This window comes from Drosophila pseudoobscura, chromosome 3, assembly GCF_009870125.1.
Source record: "Drosophila pseudoobscura strain MV-25-SWS-2005 chromosome 3, UCI_Dpse_MV25, whole genome shotgun sequence".
In the NCBI taxonomy this organism is placed as follows: domain Eukaryota; kingdom Metazoa; phylum Arthropoda; class Insecta; order Diptera; family Drosophilidae; genus Drosophila; species Drosophila pseudoobscura.
The window spans coordinates 22,413,341-22,433,763 of record NC_046680.1 but is presented as its reverse complement, the minus strand read 5'-3'; the positions used below and the strand labels follow the sequence as shown (position 1 = coordinate 22,433,763).

Below are 20,423 nucleotides of genomic sequence, written 5' to 3'. Positions count from 1 at the left end.
AAATAAAGAAGAAGAAGATGAAGACAATTCCACCGCTTAGAAGTCTGCTGGGTTATTCCCATCCCATAAGAATCTTTCTTGGCATCAAAGATGCTTAACTCACACCAAACATTTATTCGAACGTGAATACACTTAAATAGAACGTTTCTTTGTATTACTTGGATGATACTCGTAAAATGCATCGGTACTTAACTTTATAGAGTAAACTGCAACCGTAAGTGCAATAAATACATACATAGATCGAATAAACTGTAGAGGCTGGGTACTGCCTGATGACAGGAGGGGCAGTATAACGCGTGGGCTCTCGCGTTCTTGCCCTCCTGGCATGGCATGCGGCTTCAGCTCTGGTCACAGATATAGATACACATAGAGATGTAACATGTATAGAGGACATAGGCATATCTTAGGCATAGAGTATACGAAACACTGGAATAAACTGTAGTTTTATGTTTAATTTCTTACGTGGCAAGACCTACACATGTATGTATCTTAAGCTAACGAAACGCACATCAAGATGAAACATCAAACGGATAATTGATAAAGGATAAAATCCTTTAATCTTTAATCTTAAACCGTAATCCAATAACTTTTATCAGCAGCTAAATGGGAAGGGAAATGGCACTTGCTCAAACAGCCAAATCACATGACGAATCCATCAATTAATCAATTAACCGATCAAAATTCTCAGCTCACAGATAATAACACTTTTAGAAAGTATATATAGTTTGGAAATTCCAATGGAGGCAAGCCCATCTTTGCATCTTTGAGATGCCATATCCTGTCGGGCTTTGGCCTTCTGCTCAATCTTCTCCCCCCTTAGACGCATGTGGTGGTGACGCGGGTCAAGCGGGTCATCTCTGTGCTGCCGAAGTGCCGCTTGAAGAACAGCGAACGGAAGGTGGTGCGGAACTGCTTCGACATGAGGCCATAAAGCACGAAGCCGACAGCCGCATTGATCAGGGCGAGGAGATCCATCAGCTCCCCGAAGGGCGGATAGCAGTGGGCGAAGAAGCACTTCTCCATCATCCCGGACAGCAGTCCGAGCAATCCCTGCGGAAATTCGGTGACCAGGAACAGCACCAGCACTGCCACCAGCAGCAGAGTGGTGCGATCGTTGCGGCGATCGCATCGCGGTGGCCTAAAGAAATGTTAGCTCACGGCAGAAATAACAGAAATAACATCGATCGCGTACCCACCTTTTGGACTTGGTGTCATTGAGGCATAGCTGGGTGGCATATTTGTTGGCATGGCCGTAGTCCTTCAGCTTGAGGCGACGACGCGAGGCCTCGTACAGGACATTCATTAGGACGACACTGATGACGGTCAGGGCGATGCACGGCAACAGCTTGATGATCACGGAATGTATCCAGAAATTGAACCTGTCAGAGGAAGGAAGGCAATTAGGATGGGGATGATAATGTGCGGGTCACAGGTCACACGCACCTGTACAGAACCGAGTCGGCATCAAAGTACACATGGTAAAGGGCCTCGTGGTCCACAGTGTCCACATCGTGCGTCTCCCGCACCTGAAACACAAAGTACGTGGGCAAGCAGAGAATCGGCGAAATGATGAACGGGAAGAGTATGGCCTCCCTGGAATGTGCGAGCAGAAAATTGGCACAGCCCTCATTTGGATGTCTGTGGAAAAGAGATGGTAACATTTGGCTATAAACGAAAGACAGAAAAGAAGAACAGAAGAACAGAAACAGACATATTGCTGCCGTGTTAATCAAATTAGACAGACGTCCATCTCTACTCAGACTTTGATATCGATGTCGATGTGGGTTAGACGGTATGGATTGTTCTGCGCAAATGCCTTTATCGGAATGAATGATAGCAGCCGAACGCTACTGCAGCTCATCACAATAGCCTGGCCAGCCAGTCCACTCACCTAATCGCCACATAGCGCCACACGGCCAACATCACTGTCAGGCCAATGGAAATTGTGTGCAGGATTTGAGTGAAGTGCATGTGCACCAGCAGATACACGGCCCACGCATAGCTCAGATCCTTTTCACCTACAAAACAATGCGAAATCCAGGCATTAGCAGGAGAGGAGCTTCTCCATAAGGGGGAGAAGACGGTGACGCTTACCCGGCTCCATGTATATGTACTGGTAGGAGGTGTAGGGTATGTACTCGAGCATCACAAACATATCAGCGACGGCCAACCACTTCAGTATGTTGTTGATAGGCGCCTTGGCCATTTCCTTTCTGGTTAGCACCATTATGTTCAAGATGTTTGCTATCGTTCCGAAAATGCAAATCTGTGTGTGTTTGGGCCAACAGAAAAGGGAAAACAAAAGCAACCAAGGGATGAGTTATTCATAAAGGTGGGTGGTGGGCAATTTCTATCGGACTCTGCCACATCGCCCCATCTCCACACTGTTACTGACTCTCTGCCAGGCCAGGCCCAGGCCAGGCCCAGGCCACACTACCCATCAAAATGGAAATGCTTTATTTTTCGAGTTTCCCTTGGATTTACTGTGAAAACATCCTGTGCTTTTCATTTGATTTAAGTTAAACATTAATTTGTAATATTCCATTTGACCTTTTCCGTTTTCCCAAACCGAATGATACAAATCAAATAATTGCTCTAATTGTCGAGTTTAACCAACCGACCATTATTCGGTAATATCTGTGTTTGCTGAACATTTGAAATATTTAATTAACTTCCGACCACATCGAAACCTTATTCATATCCATGCAAAGGAAACCCCTGACAGACTGAAAGACAATGATTTGTGAATTGTGCCCAACGCATTACTCCTATTCATCCGAGCTGCACGAAAAAGTACCAACAGTTTCATGGGCTTGGCAAAAGTTCAAAGGTGTCGGAGCCCCAAAGATTCATCAGCAGGAGCTGACGGATAGACAGTCCGTGGCAGGACATTTTGCACAATTTTTCGGACAGTTTTTCATTTCTTGACTTTTCATGACGATAATCCCAACCCCAATCCCAGCCCCAAACCCTTGTCCCAACCCCAAGCCATTCGTTTCATTGTATTGTTGATCATTAGTCTTGTTGCTGTGCAGATGGGGTGGGTAATACTTACCATAAGGGATACATAGCCATGAATGCTGTTGTAGGCCCTCAGCCAGTTGTAGATTTCACCCTGGCAGTACCCCTGGCATTCGTCGTTCAGCTTTGACTGGTTCTTCCGCTGGAACTCGTACATGAGCTTCACAAAATCCTCAATCTCGCTGCTGGTTATCTTAAAGTCCTTGAGTATGGTGGCATTGAAGGGCACCGATTGCTGCAGATGCGACTGCGGCATGTTGCTGGTTAACTGCATTTTGATGTGGGCGATATTTATGCCATCCACCTATTAGAAACCCTTTGCAAAGCGAGTGCTGAAAATAACCAATTGAAATGCTTTAATAATCTTGCGAAACCAGACAAACAAAAGACTAATGTGTATAATCGACCACATTGCCAGGGCCAAACAAATTGAACTTCCAAAGCCCGTGCCAGAGGCCAAAGCAAATCCTGCATTTATTTTGCAGCATGGAGCATATCAAAATCGGTTTTTCTCACCGCTGTGTGATATAATCACCCAACCTCCCACGCGCGTCCATTCCGCCCAAGCATTGAAGGCCGCAGCGGAAAACGTGGTACCAGGAGAATGTACAAATTTTTGTCCACATTTGAGCTTACTTGACAATCGGTTTAGTAAGCTTCCTCCCGATGGTAAGCACCGTGTAATACCAATACCGTCCTGCCCGCGTTTTTCCGTGGCATTGCAAGTGTAACTAATGGAATATGCAATGCAACGGTAAGCGGTCGTGCCTGGGCGTAGCCCAGAAATTAATTGGCAGCACACAGACCCAGTTGCAACTACTTATTTGACGGTTAGCATATGACACTCGGCCAGGTGAGTGGTGCAAATCAATGTCGACATGTCCACACGTCGTCGAAGGTGTTGCATTCGGCTAATGGCCCAAAAACCAATCCGAATCTGTATCTGAATCTGAATCGAATCCTGTTCGCAGCACATATTTTGCAATCTCCAACCACTCCACCCTGCTCCACCCTCTTGTCCATGCCAGTCTGAACGACGACTACAACGACAGCATTGCCTCATCAGGTATGCATAATTCTTGAATTAGCTGTGCGGCGGCTCAGTGGATGCCGTAGAGTGGGGCCTATCAATGGACCTGGCCTGTCATTTGCTGCTTGTCAGCGTTTTGATGCTGATGGATTGGCCTTTCGATTTTGTCAACATTTTGAGCCGCGACGTACGACTACATCTGTGGCGGGTAATTATTCTTTACGATTGAACGATTGATGGAATATCAAAACGAAATGGTCATCAAAAAACGACAACGACGATCTCCAGGCAGCCGATTCAATTATGTTCAGTTTGTTGCAGGTGTCCGACCGCTCTTAAAACGACAAATTTCTGCCGACAAATCTTTATGGCCAAAGAAGACAATTCATTACTGAAGGCTTTTCAATGGTCTTTCAATGAAAAACATCCCCACATGCGTGTCTTCACTGTGCTATCATCTAATAGACTATCATTAGTTTTTCCAGCGAAAAATCCTGGCATTTTGAGGATTCCGTTCCACTAAAGAGCATCCGCTTTAACTTTACGTCTCTCTTTATGCCCTTTAAGCTTGTGTCGCCGATGGCCATTTCTGTTTTGCCAACTTGCAAAAACAATCCCTGTACAATTATCTTGTTAGCTGCTGTTACTTCCATCCTTTTTCATAAGACTGTTTTTCGTCGCAGCCGGTGGCAGGTGGCACGCATATTCACATTCACACGCACACACCCACAAGCACATGAGGGGTATTGGCAGACAAAGTGATACAAACAGAAAACTGTACTTAAGCGGCAAAGGAACTTCAGGCTGTTTCGTTTTTTGGTTTTTTTTCCGGCCACTTCCCTATGCCGTTAATTAACGCCGGGCTCTCTGGTGTTAGTGTGTGAGTGTGTGGCGGATGTTTTTATTGCAACATTTCACTAGAACGACAGGAGACAGATGCGGCTTGGAGCCACGCTGGGCCAATTGGCCTATTCTGCTCTGCCTGCTCCTACTATCCCCATGCACTTGTTGAACATTAAAAAGGCATAAGTACTCGTAATGACCAGGCGCTCAAAGGCCAGAACTTAAGCTTAAATGCAGAATATATATTGCTGTGCAATGAACGAGAACTTATTAAAAGCTTTTTAGCTATAAAGTAAATTGGCAGTTTACAATTTTCCCTCTGCTTCAATGGTCGACCATGGGCTGCAGGACCTGTGTTGTATCATGAGCACTGCAGAGGATTAAATGCAATTGGTTGGTGGACCATGTCAAGATTAAATGAACTGTGTTGTTTATTCAATGAATATATTTCAGCAGAAGTTAGCCACTGGACCAGCATGTTTTGGTATTTATGCTTTTGGCATTTAAGCGATGCAATTACTAAGAAGAACTTAGTAGCGATTATCCATTAGAAATACAGGTAATTTATGGGTATCCGTCTCCATTGACACTCGCCAGTGAGTGACTTGAGCGTGTGTTACTCCAAATAATTTTCTGAATTAGACAAAAAACCAAACTGCTTATGCTGTCAGACAGTCAAGCAGTCAGACAGTCAGACAGTCGCTCTGGCGTTCTGTCGGACACAAATGCATTCGCACAGATACTCTCACACACACAATGGTGCAGAATGGAGCTGCTGCTGCAACTTGTTTGTGCAATTTTGGATCGATGTGGGCATGATATTTTTCTCGTCAATGTTTTATTTGATTTTCATTTGTGGGCCCAAATAGTTTCTGCCTAATGAGTGCAGTTCGGTTTCGTTTTGAGTGAGTTTCTATGCGTGTACGCACATCGGAAAAATCGTATAAATACAGTCGTTCTGACTGCCATCGAAGTTAGTTGAATTTTCGGGAGAACCCCGTCGAAACAGTGCCCCCAGTGTCCAGTGTCCAGTGTAAAGTGTCCGTGCCCCGTGAGAGTCAATCATTAATCATGAATTTCACTGTAAGTACTGAAATTGAGTTTCTGTGCACATTCCTTTTGAAATGGAGAATGCGAAATATTAAAAACCCACTGCCTCACCCTTTCTTTCTATGGCTCTCGCTTGCCCATCGGTCATGACTCGTTAATGGAAAATTCTTGGAAAAACATCGCGAAACAGTTAATTTTGCTGATTGCCTGTGCTACTTGCATCCTGGCCGCACCTGCACCCGCACCCGTGGCCGAAGAGCAGCAGCAGCAAGGAGCAGAGGAGGGCTCTGTGAAGGCCAAGCGTGGCCTGTCGCTCGGTCTGGGCTACCACGCCCCATTGGTGACATCCTCGCACTACGTTGCCGCACCGACTATAGTGCACCACGCACCATTAATTTCGCATGCACCGCTCATTTCGCATGCACCACTCATCTCGCATGCACCGCTCATCGCGCATCATCCGGTGTCGTATCACCTGCCCAGCTACCATTCCATCCACTCCCTCCACTCCTACCATCACTTCTAATGAACCCCAGAGTCGTGAGTGAGCAGCAGCAGCAGCAGCAGCAGGAACAGCACCCACAAGAGCAGCACCAGAGATACTACACTTTTGCTTGGCACTAGCACGATTGGACTCCCTTCCGTGCTTTCTTTCCCTAATGACCTGCTTTTGTACATAATCGTATAAATAAATACATGTGTTGAACCAGTCCTCCTCCGTCTGCATTTAAGCGCGTACGCAACTGCTCAAAGAACGTTCCAGATTAAGCTCATGCCATGAGGAAACTTTATTTCTGAGTGGCTGCAGTCAAGTCAAGTACTCTGGTCGGTTGCTTGTGGCATGGCAGCGGAGAAGCAGGGGCTGGCAGATGCAAGCCGTGCTGTTAAATACTCATTGTTAGGGCCAACCAGCCACATTATAAACATAAGCTACAGCTAAATTATTGTGCGCACAAAATACAAATGAATGCTGCAATTTTGTTGCACAGTCGAGGAGCATTAGAGGAAAGGAGCATTGAATCGTACAACATTAATGTATAATGCTGTGGTCCATATTGCTTCAGTTGTTAGGGAACTTTTGCTTTTCATTTTGAAAATTTATGGGGAAAATCCTTTCTATTGGCAGCAGACCACCGGGCAACCAGAGCAGAAGCTTAAGAGAATCTTAAAGAAGATTAACATTCAATGCGCATTCGTTACACACATATGTTATGTATTTGTTTGCACTAATTTCATCTTAAAGCTAGATAAACTTAAATTCTTTTCATAGAAACAGAAATCCACATGTCCGAAATTTCCAAGCACAAGCTCTGCCCGGCACCGGCACCAGCACCGGGCACGCACAGTTTAGTCCGAGAAGCTGTCGCTCCAGTAGGTGGTGGTGAGGGGGGCCACCGACTTGAAGAGGTCCCTGCCTTGTGGCTGGCCCTCCGTGGACCTGCGCTTGTTGTTGTGGCTGCTGCGCTCCTCGCCATGGCGGAGGCAGCTGGTGCTCTGATGGCGTTGCAAGCGTTGCTGGGTGAGGAAGGTGCGCTGGCATCGCTTGCATTCGTAGATGAAGCCATGCTCGTCGTGTCGCACGGCCATATGGCGCTTAAGTTCGGCTCGCAGCTTGAAGACCTGCGTACAGAGCTCACAGCGGAAGTGGGCACGCTCCTGGGCGTGACGTTCCATGTGGGTCTTGTAGGCCCATTGCACTTTGAACGTCTTTTCGCAAATCTCGCAGGTGAAAACACTGCGTGGGTCGTGGGACTTGCGGTGTAGAACGTAAGACTGTTTGCGCGAGAAGGTCAGGTCGCATTGATTGCACTCAAAGGGACCGGTCATCGAGGGGGAGCCATGTGCCTTCTTCTTTGAGGCACTGACCGATTCGTCATCGTTGTCCTCGCTGCCGCGCTTAGAGGCCTTCTTGCGTCCACGACCGCGACCCATCGAACGTTTGCGTTTCTCGCTGATGTCCGACTCGGGTGAGTCGCTCTCCGCACTAGTGGAGCCTGCCACGTCCGACACCTTGAACTCCACATCGTCGTCCTCATCATCGTCGCTGGCTGAGTCGGAAACGGGGGCATCAATGACCACATACCCTCGAGGACGACGCACCTTGTTCTTGCTGCGGGACAGGCGCTTGCGTAGATCTCGTTCTGTGGTTTCCAGCTGCTTCCGCAACTGTATGGCAATGGTGAGACTGTTCAAGCACGTTGTACAAATGAACTGCGGCATGAAGTCCTTGACGGCAATGGACAAGTTGGGACAGAGGTCCACCAGCATGTCGGCGGGTGTGGCGTCGACTGTCTTTTTGAAGAGGCTGACTAAATCTTCCTTGCTGGTGCAGACGCGGCACTGATTCTCGTCAACTTCCTCCTCCTTCTTGCGCTCCCTGACGGCAGGAACAGGGTCAGTGCCATCGGCCTGCTCTTTGGGTGGCTCGTCACCGGTGATTAGTTCAGCTTCCTCTTCCGATGCCGATGCAGACTCAAAATTTTCCTCAGCAGTAACATCCGTCTCCTCAACGGCAGCGACATCTTCTTCAGCACCGACGTCAGCAGCAGCTACATCGTCTTTTTCTGCAGCATTATCTTCTTCCGCACCGATGTCAGCAGCATCGGCTTTTTCTGCGCCCCCATCGATGCCCTGCTCTGCGGGTGATGCATTAGCATTAGCATTGTCCACCTCCTCAATCAGCTTATGCACATCCACTTCGGGCATCTCATCGTCCAAAAATTCAGCTTCCCCTATTTGCACGGCCCCAGCAACGTCTGGTGTTATTATTGCAACTTCCTTCGTCTCTGCTGCATTGGCCATTGTATGAGTGGAGGCGTCACCCTAAAATGAACACTTTTTATGAAGAAAATCTGTTGTGCTTGACATTTTGGATTATAACCACTACCTCTCCTATGTACTCCATGAGCTCTTCCACTACTTCTGAGTCGTCTGTGGCTTCTATCGACTTGTCTTGCTGTTGGTCGGTATGTGGCTGCAGCTCCTGGTAAACCGGGGGGGCCACCTCTACACCGGGGCTAATCTCTTCAGTGCCATTAGCGTCAATCACAGGCGCAATGTCTGCTTCCATTACTGCGCGTGTTTTTCTTCTTTTTTTTGTGGTGCACCCCGGGTTTTTTTTCTTATTTTTTGGCGCGGCTACCGGCGGTGGTTTTCGCACGTTTTCTTGTTTTTCTTCTTGTTTCCGCACACTTCTGTCGCGACTTTATATCAATGGGCACTGGCCTTTTTCGCGGTATTCGTTTGTTAATTGTTTAATAACAATTTTAGTTTGTAGCACAATTCGCGCAGCAGCGGACTGATGTACCGTCGAACCTCATACCGTAAATATACTGACGAATTATTCAAGCTCCATCATACATATTCCTCGTTTTTGATATTCCGTCGAATATTACTAGCTGGATGGAACCCGCAGCCCTGGCCACATAATTTTAGCCGATTAATGAATCAATTTTCCACTTGACTAGCATGTATTAAATACTTGGCTTGTTTTCCTGCAATGGAGATTGCTTTTATTGTTTTTGCCTCAATTTTGGTGCAATACAGCGTCTCGGATGCCGATGAAACAACGAACTTAGCCCACTTAAGCCCCCTGTATTTAAACAGTTCAACGACTTGAGTCAAATGGCGGAAAATCTGACTGATAATAAGTTCTTCATGTAGATCCATGCCATCTTTTCTTTGAACTTCGAAAAAAAACTACGATATCTTGCACCTAAACTGCGCTAAAATGATACAATTTTCATTATTTTCGGTGGAATATTCAAATACCGCCACGGTCTACAATGGGTTAATTGTTCGGCTAACACACTAAACAGCTCAGCGCAGCGTATATTTTTTTTCGCTCGCAGCCATATTGAAAAAGTATACAGAGCAAACAGCTGTTTGGCTACCGATACTATTGATCGATACTATCGACTGGATAGTCGCTGTAACTGCGCGCCAAAGTGGATTTATTTGAAGTGAATGATTGACAAAGATATGAATTCGTTACAGTGGAATATATGTAGGAAAGCTTTTGGTGGGACTGGAATATTTATGATGAAGAGAAGAGCAATTTGATGTAATAAACATAATTCTACCGGATGCTACTTTCAAATTTCACTTTCGCTGCAAATTTCGTACGTGTGTTGGCCATAAAACAGAATAAAGAACACCTTCCCTCCCACAACCACCCCACCTTGTCATGTCTTAAAAAAATACCGTGGCCCCCTGACTTTTCAACGCGTAGATGCGCAAGAAACAAAACAAAACAAAAAATCGAAACGTGATTTGCATAATGTTTCTTGTCTTTTTTTACACATTAATTTGAGAAATGTGTTCTCGCGTACTTGGCCAATAAAAACAACAACAAGCCTGTCTTTTCCGCACGATTTCCGAAGGACAAGTGAAACGAGAAACAAGAAAAAGGTGCTTTGTGGGCACTTAGTATGGCTTTTAAGATTTCCAATTGCTAAGTCCCAAAACCAAATGGCTTATACAATAATAAAATGCAAATATTTCGATTTGAATCAATTCCCGGGACAGGCTTTTGTTTTGTGTTGTTTATCTTCAGCTAAGAAAACTCAAGATTCAATTCAGTGCCCGCCCCCCACATTTAGTAATATTGTTGTCCTTTCACCAGCAGCTAAGATGAATATTTATATCAATTTGTGATGCGGTTTCCAAGAGAAATGTTGGGCATTAATGTGTCCGATGTTCCGGATGTTCGGGCGCCTTTAACGCTAACAGGTCCTGTCACTCTCTGCACACGCGTATGTGTTTAAGTCCTCCTCCGTTATTTCCCTTTTGTGCCTGATTTACGTCAGCAATTATCGCAGTGGAATGTTCAGAGGCTTTGACTCTTGATAAAAACATCCTGGTCTGGTCTCGTCTCGACTCGGCTCCTTTAGGTTTTTGCTGTTTGTTGTTTTTGCGCTTTGATGATGCTGTTGCTGTTGCCGTGGCTGTTGCCGAGGCTGTTGCCGTGACTGTTGCCGTGACTGTTGCCGTGGCTGGCATTGTAACTTTGGTAGGGCCAGAACCAGGTGACGATGGTTGGGACTCAAAGGACCAAACCGCTTGTGACGCCAAATGGTAAAAAACACAACATCGGGGGACGATTGCGCCTTGGAATATATGTGACAAGATAAATATATCATTACGTTGGAACTGGCAATAATAAAAAAGCACGGCCATGTCAACTTACATACATACGCATCCAACTCCCAGCGAAGTCAGGACATGATAAATTACGCACGAGTGCCGCCATCGGCATAGCTATTGCCATCCCAAAGACAAACAGCCAGCATATGGCTGCCTGTTGAAGGCTTAAGTAGCACCAGAGACGCACAAAGCCCTCAGCGGGGGATGATGTTCTCAAGTGGAATTGAATATACATATTACACTCTGCCAGGTGTACATAGCACCTTTATACGTAAAAGCAGCGATCTGGAACTGTTATTGGCGGTATTGAGGTTTGAATTTCTTTGTGGCTCTCTTCCATCTGTGGTTTCTACTATGTATATGCCTTCCACATGAAGCAATAGCCTGTCTTCTTTAAATTTGACTGATTTACCTTTCCATTTTCAATTTAAAGTGTTTGACATTTCAGCTGTTTGTTTGCTCTGTGCTGCCCTTTACACTCCACCGCAAAGAGAGACCTCTGACACACTCTGGCTTTCTATTTTTAAGAGCTCAGGCTCGTAATATCCCTCCTTATGCACCAACTTAGTCAAAAGCGATTGTTTTTCAGCTAGTCCGGCTTAGAGAAAGTTTTTTTTCCACCATGAACTTCGTGATGAATTATGATCAACCTATCGGCTTCGATATTATGATATTAAATATGCAGAAGTTTTCCCCCATCCAACGATAAAGTGACTTGGCAATTGGAACTTTCCTTGCGATGGAAACTAACTTTTCCATAATGTGATTTACCACTTGACGGGCTACGTCTTATCCATCAAATCAAATCGATGAATTTCGCCGCCAATCTAATTTAAGAGCACTGCTGATTCGGCATGTGTTCTCGATGCGAGCTGGAGCGTCCTTTGGCTGAGCTCCTACTCTCTCAAACAGTGGATTAGAGCAGATTGTTCTTTTAATTACTTTTTCGCAATATACACGTGACTACTAACGGCGGTTTATGTTTTTGTCGTACATGTGCCAGCAATGCCTTGAGCTTATGAAAATTAGCCCGAATACGTCTGTAGCTCCTCTGGGTATCTTTTTTTGCACATTAAGAGTATATGGTAATGGTAATGTTTATGCTAATTAATGCGACATTAATCAAATTCTGATGCTGATGTTCTTATTTTTCCGTCTCTCCGGGCTGGCACATAATCCTTTTGCCGCACATTACGCATACGCAGCGTGGCGGCTGGGTGCATACAAACAAAGAAATGGCTAAGTAAATAAAATGCCTGAAAACGGGACTTTGGGTCGATTTCTTGTGCAATGCAAAGTTCTTTCCCACAAACAGATGTACACATGTATCGTAAGAGTGCGAAAAGCCACAGAAAGGCAAGCTAAGGCAGCAAATAATAATTTATCGTCACATAATTTAAAAAGCCCTGGGGTAACATGTTTATGCTTAGCTGCCACTCAGCTGCTGCCTCCCCAGTGTGGTGTGGCGTCTTCATGGAGAGCGTTCTGTTTCTGTTCCTGTCTCTTTTTGCTCTTTTCTCTTCGCTCTTTAAAGCCCAAAAGCCAATTTATATCCATAAATACCATAGAGTATCTACATATATCTATGACTGTAACAAATTTGCACACGGCCCAAATTAAACGAGTAGCAGCGCAGATAAAAATATACAAATACAAAAAAAGTGCAGGGCCACAATACGGGGGTTCATTATTAATATGAAATCGCTGGCCCTCTGGATCTAGCCCCAACAGACCAGGACCGGGGTCATAGATTACAATTATTGGGGGAAAATGACAGGCCCATAAAGATTGCGATAAGCAGCTTAACGCCTGCCTCATTACCCACCCACACTCGCATACACACATGATTGTTGTTTCCCCAAACAATTGCCATGTGTCTGCCTTCGCGAGTCTTCCTCAGGTACTTATAAGTGGATCAGCCTATACTTCCCTCGCCTGTCAGCTGGGAAATTTGTCAATGAGGCACATATCTGCATTATCCTTACAAGATTTAGATTGATTGAATAATTTGAAAGCCTTCTCCATCTCCCTGAGGAAAAGTAAATTTCAATCATCTTTTGTACTCAAAGCAGGCAGACGACATAGTCCCAGAAGTATCTCAAGAATTTTGCATAAATTTTTGCTCGAGTTTGGAGAAATTCTCCAGTTGACGTAATTTATGAAACGAATAGAATACCTACAAATTTTACTTTCCTTTGGCCCCTGACCGGAGCGGCAAATTAAGCCAACCGGTTTGTTTATAAATCACCAATCAAAACAAAAGCCGACAAATAAGCAAAACGATTCCTTCTCTTAACTCTTTCAAGTGGCCGATATGGCCGTGGCCGTGGCTATGGTGACGATGGGAAATGCCCAGAATGTCTGTAGAACAGGGCAGTCGTACAATGAACTGTCGCCCAACTGTCGCCGTCGAAAACAAATCGTATGCAAAACAGTTTCATATGTACGTTATGGCCACATCTTCAAGGCGCTATCGACTGGTAAATGCCTGGTAATCGGCGCTGGAAATTATCCTCGATAATACAACGTAGCAAACGGGAGCACAGCAGGAGGATAGAGTGTCAATCTGGTAAGATTTTAGGTACAATTTTCAGCTTAGAATATCATTTTTTTATTTCTTTCTTTATTTCATAAACAAATCTGGCACCTGGTCAGAACTTCTCCACATCTAAGTGGTATCTGATATTATTTATTTGTAGCTTCTTATTTCTGCCACATTTGCTGTGCATTGTTTGGCCTTCCTGCGAGAGGCTGTTAGAATTCCCCAGTTCGAATCGTTTGTTCTTTTGCGAAACTCGTTTCACATTTCTCGGATTATACGAGTGTAGGATGCCACAAAAATTAGACGGTTAGACAGAAACCGAATCCAAAACCAAAACAAGAAATTCCATTTCTAAACAGCTGCCTCTAGAACGAGCTCTCACTCTTTCTCTCTTATAACCTATGTGCCTCTACCCATAACTAGGCGGAGGGGCTTTCATTCATCCCGTTCTTGGCTGCTGCCGTCTGTTGTTGTCTCCCACTCGAAGATGGGTATAAATAGCTGCGGCGCTGCTCGTGCAGAATCAATTAGACTCCAAGCAACTTTCAAGAAAGAGCATCCAGCCCAAACAAACCAAAAACCACAAGCATGTCGAAATTTGTCATGGTTGCCCTGGCATTTGCCGCCGTCTGCCTGATCCTGGCCAGCGCCGCCCCCGCACCTGCCGCACAGCTGCTGGATGCACAGACAGCCATCCAGAAGATAATTGGTGAGTGGGCGTAAAGCATTTTATATTTGTAGAACATACACAACTGATTTCCATCCGTCTTTGCAGCTGCCTACAATCGCATTCCAGGACGCTCTGTCGTCCACCCTGCGGAGGTGGCCACCGTGATTGATCCAAACACATTTGTGGCCTACTACTGAAAGGACTCACTCTCTGTCCCATGACAACTTGTACAAAATCTATCTCCACCGCACCAATTCTTTAATAAACAAACGAACAAAATAACCGACGATTGGCTTTCTTATCTCCGGTTTATATTGGCATTTAAGTTGCATAATTAGCACCTGCTTCTCATGCAAGCGGCAATTATCGAATTTTGCTTTAAAATTTAATTGCCTGGCAATAACCAAAAAACTTGACTTCCAAGGAAATTTCGATAGCACTAGTTTTGGTTAAGCCTTGGGAAACAGGGACGCATGACTCTCTGATGGCATGATGGCATGATATTAATTAAAATTTCAATTAAAGCCCTGGTGCAGAAAGACAATGTTGCACCACAATATCCAGTACCGACGCTCAAGCACTTTAACCAGCATTGCAGTGCGTTTTATTATCATAAAAAGATGGTATGCTGAACAGACCAAATTATTAATAATTTAATAATAATTAGATTAGCTTTAATTTGTAAAACTGATAGAGCTTGCCACTAATTAATAACAACTTATTATACTCGTATTACTAATACGTAACATTCTCGGCAAGGGGAAAACTACCCAGAAGTGAAAGTTATTTAAGCTTAACTATGATATACAGTGACTGCACCATCAAATAGCCATGCGACACCAGCAGAGGACTATTACCCAACCGACCGAGGGGCGCTGCTGCATGACGTGCGCCATGCCGGAAGGATAGATGGAGGACTAATATTCGATCTAATAGGAATGTGGAAGGTTATGCGGTTGCCCTGTCGTACTCTAGAAGTATCGTTAACTGTCGAGCAGAGGGAGTTTTTGAAGAGTACTCTGTGAGACCTGGAGCAAAGGTAGCCAGAAACACATCTCAGGAGGTTGGCCCTAAATGTCAAGTTCTTTGGCTAGAAGGGAGTGGTTTACTGCGTTGAATGCTTTACTGAAGTCAGTGTAAATAACATCGGTCTGTAAGTTTCCTTGAAAGCCTTCCCTAATGAGGCTATAAAGATGCGGAAACTTGGCTATACGTAAGCACTGGACACGTTCAGGTGGCCTACCCGACCGATCCAACACACGTAGTCCTATATCGCAGGCGTCTTCAGGTACACAGAGGGGAAGGACTCGGGCTAACAACACCATGGTCGGAAGGAAGGAAGGAATGTTTCACATATTTCAATTAGACGGGGTAAAGCCTAAATAAAGAAAATATTCATATTGTTTTTGTATATTTAAACGCTTAAATTTGTCTGTGGCCATACGAGGATTTGACCATTTTTCAACGAAAACATTTCATCGAAAGTTTGTCTGTTCGTTCTATAAAGTTCTGACGTGAAATAAAACACAAACATTTTTTTTGCAAATTGTTCTACCATTTTTTTTTTACTAGATAACTTGCGTATAAAAGAGGGAAAAAGAACAGATAGTGGATCTGCAAGGCATTGGGCAAAGTTTAGCAGGGCGCTCCATCTGATGCTGGAGTGTTTATCCAGCTCTTGTCTAGAAATATCGACTATTTCAACCACGTGCGGCCTTCACTCATCTCTACGCTCCGGGCCGTAGTATGCACTTCAAAAATAACGTCGACTGCGCTCACTATATTGGCATCAATAAGTTGATAATGTGTCGTGGTTGTGTGTCAGTGCCACGGACTGGGATAGGCTAAAGCTATGCCGATATTTGATGCATCAAAAGCCACGGCCATAAAGGGATAAGAGATATAGTGGATTCGAGTTTTTATTGAAATGGAAATTGTCTCTGCACACACGGAAACAAGTCGAGTGAAATGAATTTGCCAATACCAACATGTCCACATAAAGTGTGTACAGAGCTTAGGCTTTCGTCCCATTCCCTGCTATCATCAGTCCCCCCGGACTTGGTTTTATGGCTACACTCAGGGAATGTATGTCACTGAAATATTCATGGGCCGGACAAAGTGAAGGACATTTGACATAAAAGTACACTTTAATAACGGCAGGACTCCACAGGTTATTGAAGGAAACAATGCTGAGATGGGATCAATTATGTACCTACTAGTAATCTGATTTCCCTTTTAAATGGATTTTTCATTACACCAATGGCACGGCTCTGAAATATGCGCAGGTAGTCCTGCCATGAGTCACGGGTCTAGTCCTCAAGCTTAGTCGTAAATTTTATAGCAAGAGATTCCTGGAGCCAAGTTTTATGGACAGGACAGCAGCTTTGTGTGTACAGAAATATACTGCAACCAATTTTGCACAAAATACAATACAAGACAATATTTGCGTATTTTCCTTCACCTCAGCCATAAATTTTGCAGTCGGCCTAACGTACGAGTATGTATCAGCCATTACTTGCTCTAATTGGCCAATTGTTGCAATTTCCCCTTCTGTTAGATGTTAGTTAGATGTACGACTGCGGCTGCTAATTGGTATGGGTTTCTTAGTATCTTATGACCCCGACAATGACATTTAACGAGCACTTCTTCGCCGACCAATGTTCAAGAGCATCCGCTAAAGAGTTTACGAGTATTTTAGTGTTTATTTTGATCAGGAATTCCCCAGTGGAATGCGGCGGCAAAACAAAAAAACCCAAAACCCAAAACACCAAACAACCAGCAGAAACAAAAATTTCTCGCATGCGTCGGGCGTATAAATTTGTTAACCGCTTTCAAACTACATCCATGGATCAGAATCCATCGATTTGCAATGCAAAATTCGCCTCCCCAGCACCAGCCCCAGACCCAAAACCATTATCAATAGACCGTGACTTACCTCCACCCATCATCCGAGCGACTTCATATCGCGTCCAGCATCTGCTGAGGCAGCTTTAATTATGCAAAATACTGGCGCCACCAGATCGTGCTGAAAAAAAAGCAAAACAAAATACAAATTGTGGGGAGACAGAATGATTTGAAATCTGATATCAACCCAACACCCAACAAGTCAATAAAAGCCTGTGCTATTTTGATTTAAAGCCTGTATCGACTATACAAATTCTCTAAGTTGATGTTTTTGCTGAAAGTAATGATGAATCCAAGAAGCAAGAGGAGCGACAAAACAGGTCAATGGTTGGCGAAATAATCATACATAGTCACACGAGTACATACATACATATGTATAATCAATTTTCTCATCAGCCAAATTAGTAGAGGGTACACTGGATTGATTACATTCGCGCATATGGCCAGATATCATTAACATTTGTATTTATTTTTCAAACAACTATATCAAAAATAGGCATGGCAGAGCTGTGGAAAGTCAATGAAGGATAATTACATTGCTGTGCAGAAAACAGTCAAAGAAAAGCAGAGTGCAGACCTGGGCCGTCCCTTCTTACCAAAGCTTCGGGTGCCACAAATTTTGAAAGATAATCTACCATGAACATCTACTATGAAAAAAGTCTAGTCAAATGTCAGTCAGAAAGTGGCCCAAAGGGAGTTACCTTATATGCTTTACTTTCTCCTTGGATGTCAGGCATGAAACAACAGAACGTAATTTTTTTGTATGTAAAATAAATAACATTGCAAGCTCTAATTGGTATTTATTTTTAATTTCAATGGGTTTCGCACAATTTACGTGCTTGATTCTACGTAAAATATGTACATACATTATAGCAAAGAGTATGTTGTTTCTTTTTTCAGCCGGAAAAAGCGCATCGAACTAAATTTCACCTTTAAAAATGTCATGCCATTGCAATATTAACATACATTTTATTAGCCTAACTGAAACCGGGGCAACGCAGGAGAGTAGGCTAATCATTTTTGATTAGCTATGCATCGTGTGTATTGGATGGGATCTAAACCTATAAGTGAAGAGTCTCTTTGTGGGGGTCAAGAGAGGGGCAAGTGCAAATGATGTTTTGGTTATCCATTCGCGCTGGGTGCACAATGGCCATATTGTGGCATTATTTTCGGGAAAATTGTTGGTTTTTGATGTATTTTTATGGCGGCCAGTTTGTCATAAATACTTATTTATTGATCAAAAAAAGCGGCGCCGTGCCTTAACCAAATATCAGTATATTTTATAAAAATATTTCATATTTAAATTAAATTTCGCTGGCACGTGCCCATCGGAGTAAAATATCGGACGACAACACGATGCAAAACTTGTTTTCAAAATAAAATATTATATGATGTATTTATTTTACAGAGTTTTTTAATTAGATTATATTAAAAAGACTTTTTAATGTATTTGCGTTTGCATCAAAGTGGATTCTATTTAATTTCTCTATGTTTGTATTTAAAACACGAATAATCAATTAAAGTCTTTTAATTAGACTTTTTTCTGTACGTTGATGGAATCGCTAATGGATTTATTATTTAACCCTTATTTAACCAAAACAAAATAATAATATAATAAATGCCAAAAATACCTGTGAATACCTGGCCGCACCTCACTCAGAAAAAGTTAAAACATCCATTTGTTCATTGGCGAATTACATGATAAAACAGGGGGAAACTTTCTTAAATTTGTTTCATGTTCGGATTTAACTTTCCTAATGGAAAAGTTGCTGCAAAACCGCTGCCAAAAGTCCTGTGGCAGATTGCGCTGAGTGTGGGAAAGGGATTCCTAAGTGCCAAATGAGTGTGATGTGATGCGTGTGATGCGTGTGTGTAGGGAAACTCTCCGTTAACTGCAAAGATGGCTGACAGTTTTTCCGGAATATGAATCCGAAGCTCCTGCTTCAGCTCCAGCTTCAGGCCTGCGTGTCGCATCCATCAAAATTGATGGCTCACGCAGACCGGTAGCTTGTAGCCATAAACGAAACTGATGCCAACTCGGCACTAAAGCAAATGTGCTCAGAATGTAAAAAAGAAAAATCAAATCACAAGCAAATCTACTGAAATTAAGCACAGAAGTGAACCGAAGTGAACCCGCCCGAGTTAATCTGGGCCCCGCATTGAGGGCTATGGGCTCCGTCTGCCCTCATTAACAGGCATCAATGGCCGAGACCAGGTTATTAGCATAATCCTGGAGTACTCATTGTTTGAGCCGGCCAACATCTTGAGGTATACATACATATAATCGTATCTTGAGTTCAGAGAACTGTAAGTTTAATGTTCTTTAAATGATTTTCTAGTGGCATTTGTCTGGCTTTATGGAACTGAACTGCTGAACTGCTGACTGACAGGTTTCATGCACCATAATGTATACTCGTGCTTTTTAAATTTTACAGGAGTCCCTTTGCTTTTCCCGTAGAGGGAAAACCGAGTCTTTGCCCATTAAACTGCTGCACGAATGTGAATTGTTTCCATCAAAATCCAATTTATTTGCAGCCACGATTGTTAACCAGAATAAAATACCATTGGCTTGGCCACTGTTCAGCTGTAGGTGTGTCCGGTGGACAAACGTGATATATTTCACCATAAATCAAGGGGATGGCCCCCGTCGATGGTCTGCGGTCAGGGCTTGTTTAGGCGACAACCGGGCGCCACATGTCAAAGAGCGTATTCGGTCATATGCGAGACACAGTGTTACATGAATAGACACCGATTAATCATACGGTTCTACTCTTCATCGATGTACAAGGACTTACATTATATACATATACTGGATGTTGTTCAACAGGGAGTGGCTATTTGTTCTCCGATCGGTGTAGCATATTTGATTACAATCAGCGAAATTGTGTTTCCTGAGCCAAAACCCAAACGAGATTGCTCGGCAACAAGCAAACATTGGATTTGATTGGACTTACCACAGCACCGTAGAATATCAATCAATATCAAATTTGGTTCTAGCAAACGACACAGGAAATTTTACTGTACACCTAGGGTACACCTGTAGGATTTTGCATCTTTTAAAGCTTCAAAGTATTTCGTGCAGCATCAAGATAGCAGCTGAACCCGAGACGGGGGCCAAAGTTAATCCTCCAAGTGCAGCAGAAGGCAGCCTTGGCGAACTATGCTTTGCGAGGAGAGTGCATTTCAGCGAACAGTCTCCAACTGAAATAACACCGCCA

The 20,423-nt window shown here is 43.9% G+C and overlaps 4 protein-coding genes across 5 annotated transcripts; 2 read left to right on the top strand and 2 right to left on the bottom strand.

Moving 5' to 3' along the window:
- Positions 1 to 99: 99 nt before the first annotated feature.
- Positions 100 to 17,380, bottom strand: LOC4805648 (sex peptide receptor). 2 transcript variants are annotated; one of them, XM_033378792.1, is made up of 7 exons: positions 17,237 to 17,380; positions 3,056 to 3,353; positions 2,095 to 2,266; positions 1,892 to 2,018; positions 1,444 to 1,665; positions 1,197 to 1,379; positions 100 to 1,138 (listed from the first exon to the last, which is right to left on the bottom strand). In XM_033378792.1, exons 2-7 carry the CDS (start codon positions 3,293 to 3,295, stop codon positions 817 to 819), a joined length of 1,266 nt encoding a protein of 421 aa, XP_033234683.1. In that variant the 5' UTR covers positions 3,296 to 3,353; positions 17,237 to 17,380; the 3' UTR covers positions 100 to 816. The 2 variants fall into 2 exon arrangements, with proteins under 2 accessions (XP_033234683.1, XP_001362015.1); XM_001361978.4 differs by having other exon boundaries at positions 1,444 to 1,638; positions 17,237 to 17,378.
- LOC4805647 (uncharacterized) lies at positions 5,606 to 6,656 on the top strand. The gene is made up of 2 exons (XM_001361977.4): positions 5,606 to 5,977; positions 6,135 to 6,656. Exons 1-2 carry the CDS (start codon positions 5,966 to 5,968, stop codon positions 6,468 to 6,470), a joined length of 348 nt encoding a protein of 115 aa, XP_001362014.2. The 5' UTR covers positions 5,606 to 5,965; the 3' UTR covers positions 6,471 to 6,656.
- Positions 7,120 to 9,517, bottom strand: LOC4805646 (uncharacterized zinc finger protein CG2678). Its single transcript, XM_001361976.4, has 2 exons — positions 8,832 to 9,517; positions 7,120 to 8,767 (listed from the first exon to the last, which is right to left on the bottom strand). The coding sequence occupies exons 1-2, from the start codon at positions 9,012 to 9,014 to the stop codon at positions 7,292 to 7,294; spliced, it is 1,659 nt and encodes a 552-aa protein (XP_001362013.2). The 5' UTR covers positions 9,015 to 9,517; the 3' UTR covers positions 7,120 to 7,291.
- LOC4805645 (uncharacterized) lies at positions 14,146 to 14,583 on the top strand. The gene is made up of 2 exons (XM_033378794.1): positions 14,146 to 14,340; positions 14,407 to 14,583. The coding sequence occupies exons 1-2, from the start codon at positions 14,220 to 14,222 to the stop codon at positions 14,496 to 14,498; spliced, it is 213 nt and encodes a 70-aa protein (XP_033234685.1). The 5' UTR covers positions 14,146 to 14,219; the 3' UTR covers positions 14,499 to 14,583.
- Positions 17,381 to 20,423: the final 3,043 nt, after the last annotated feature.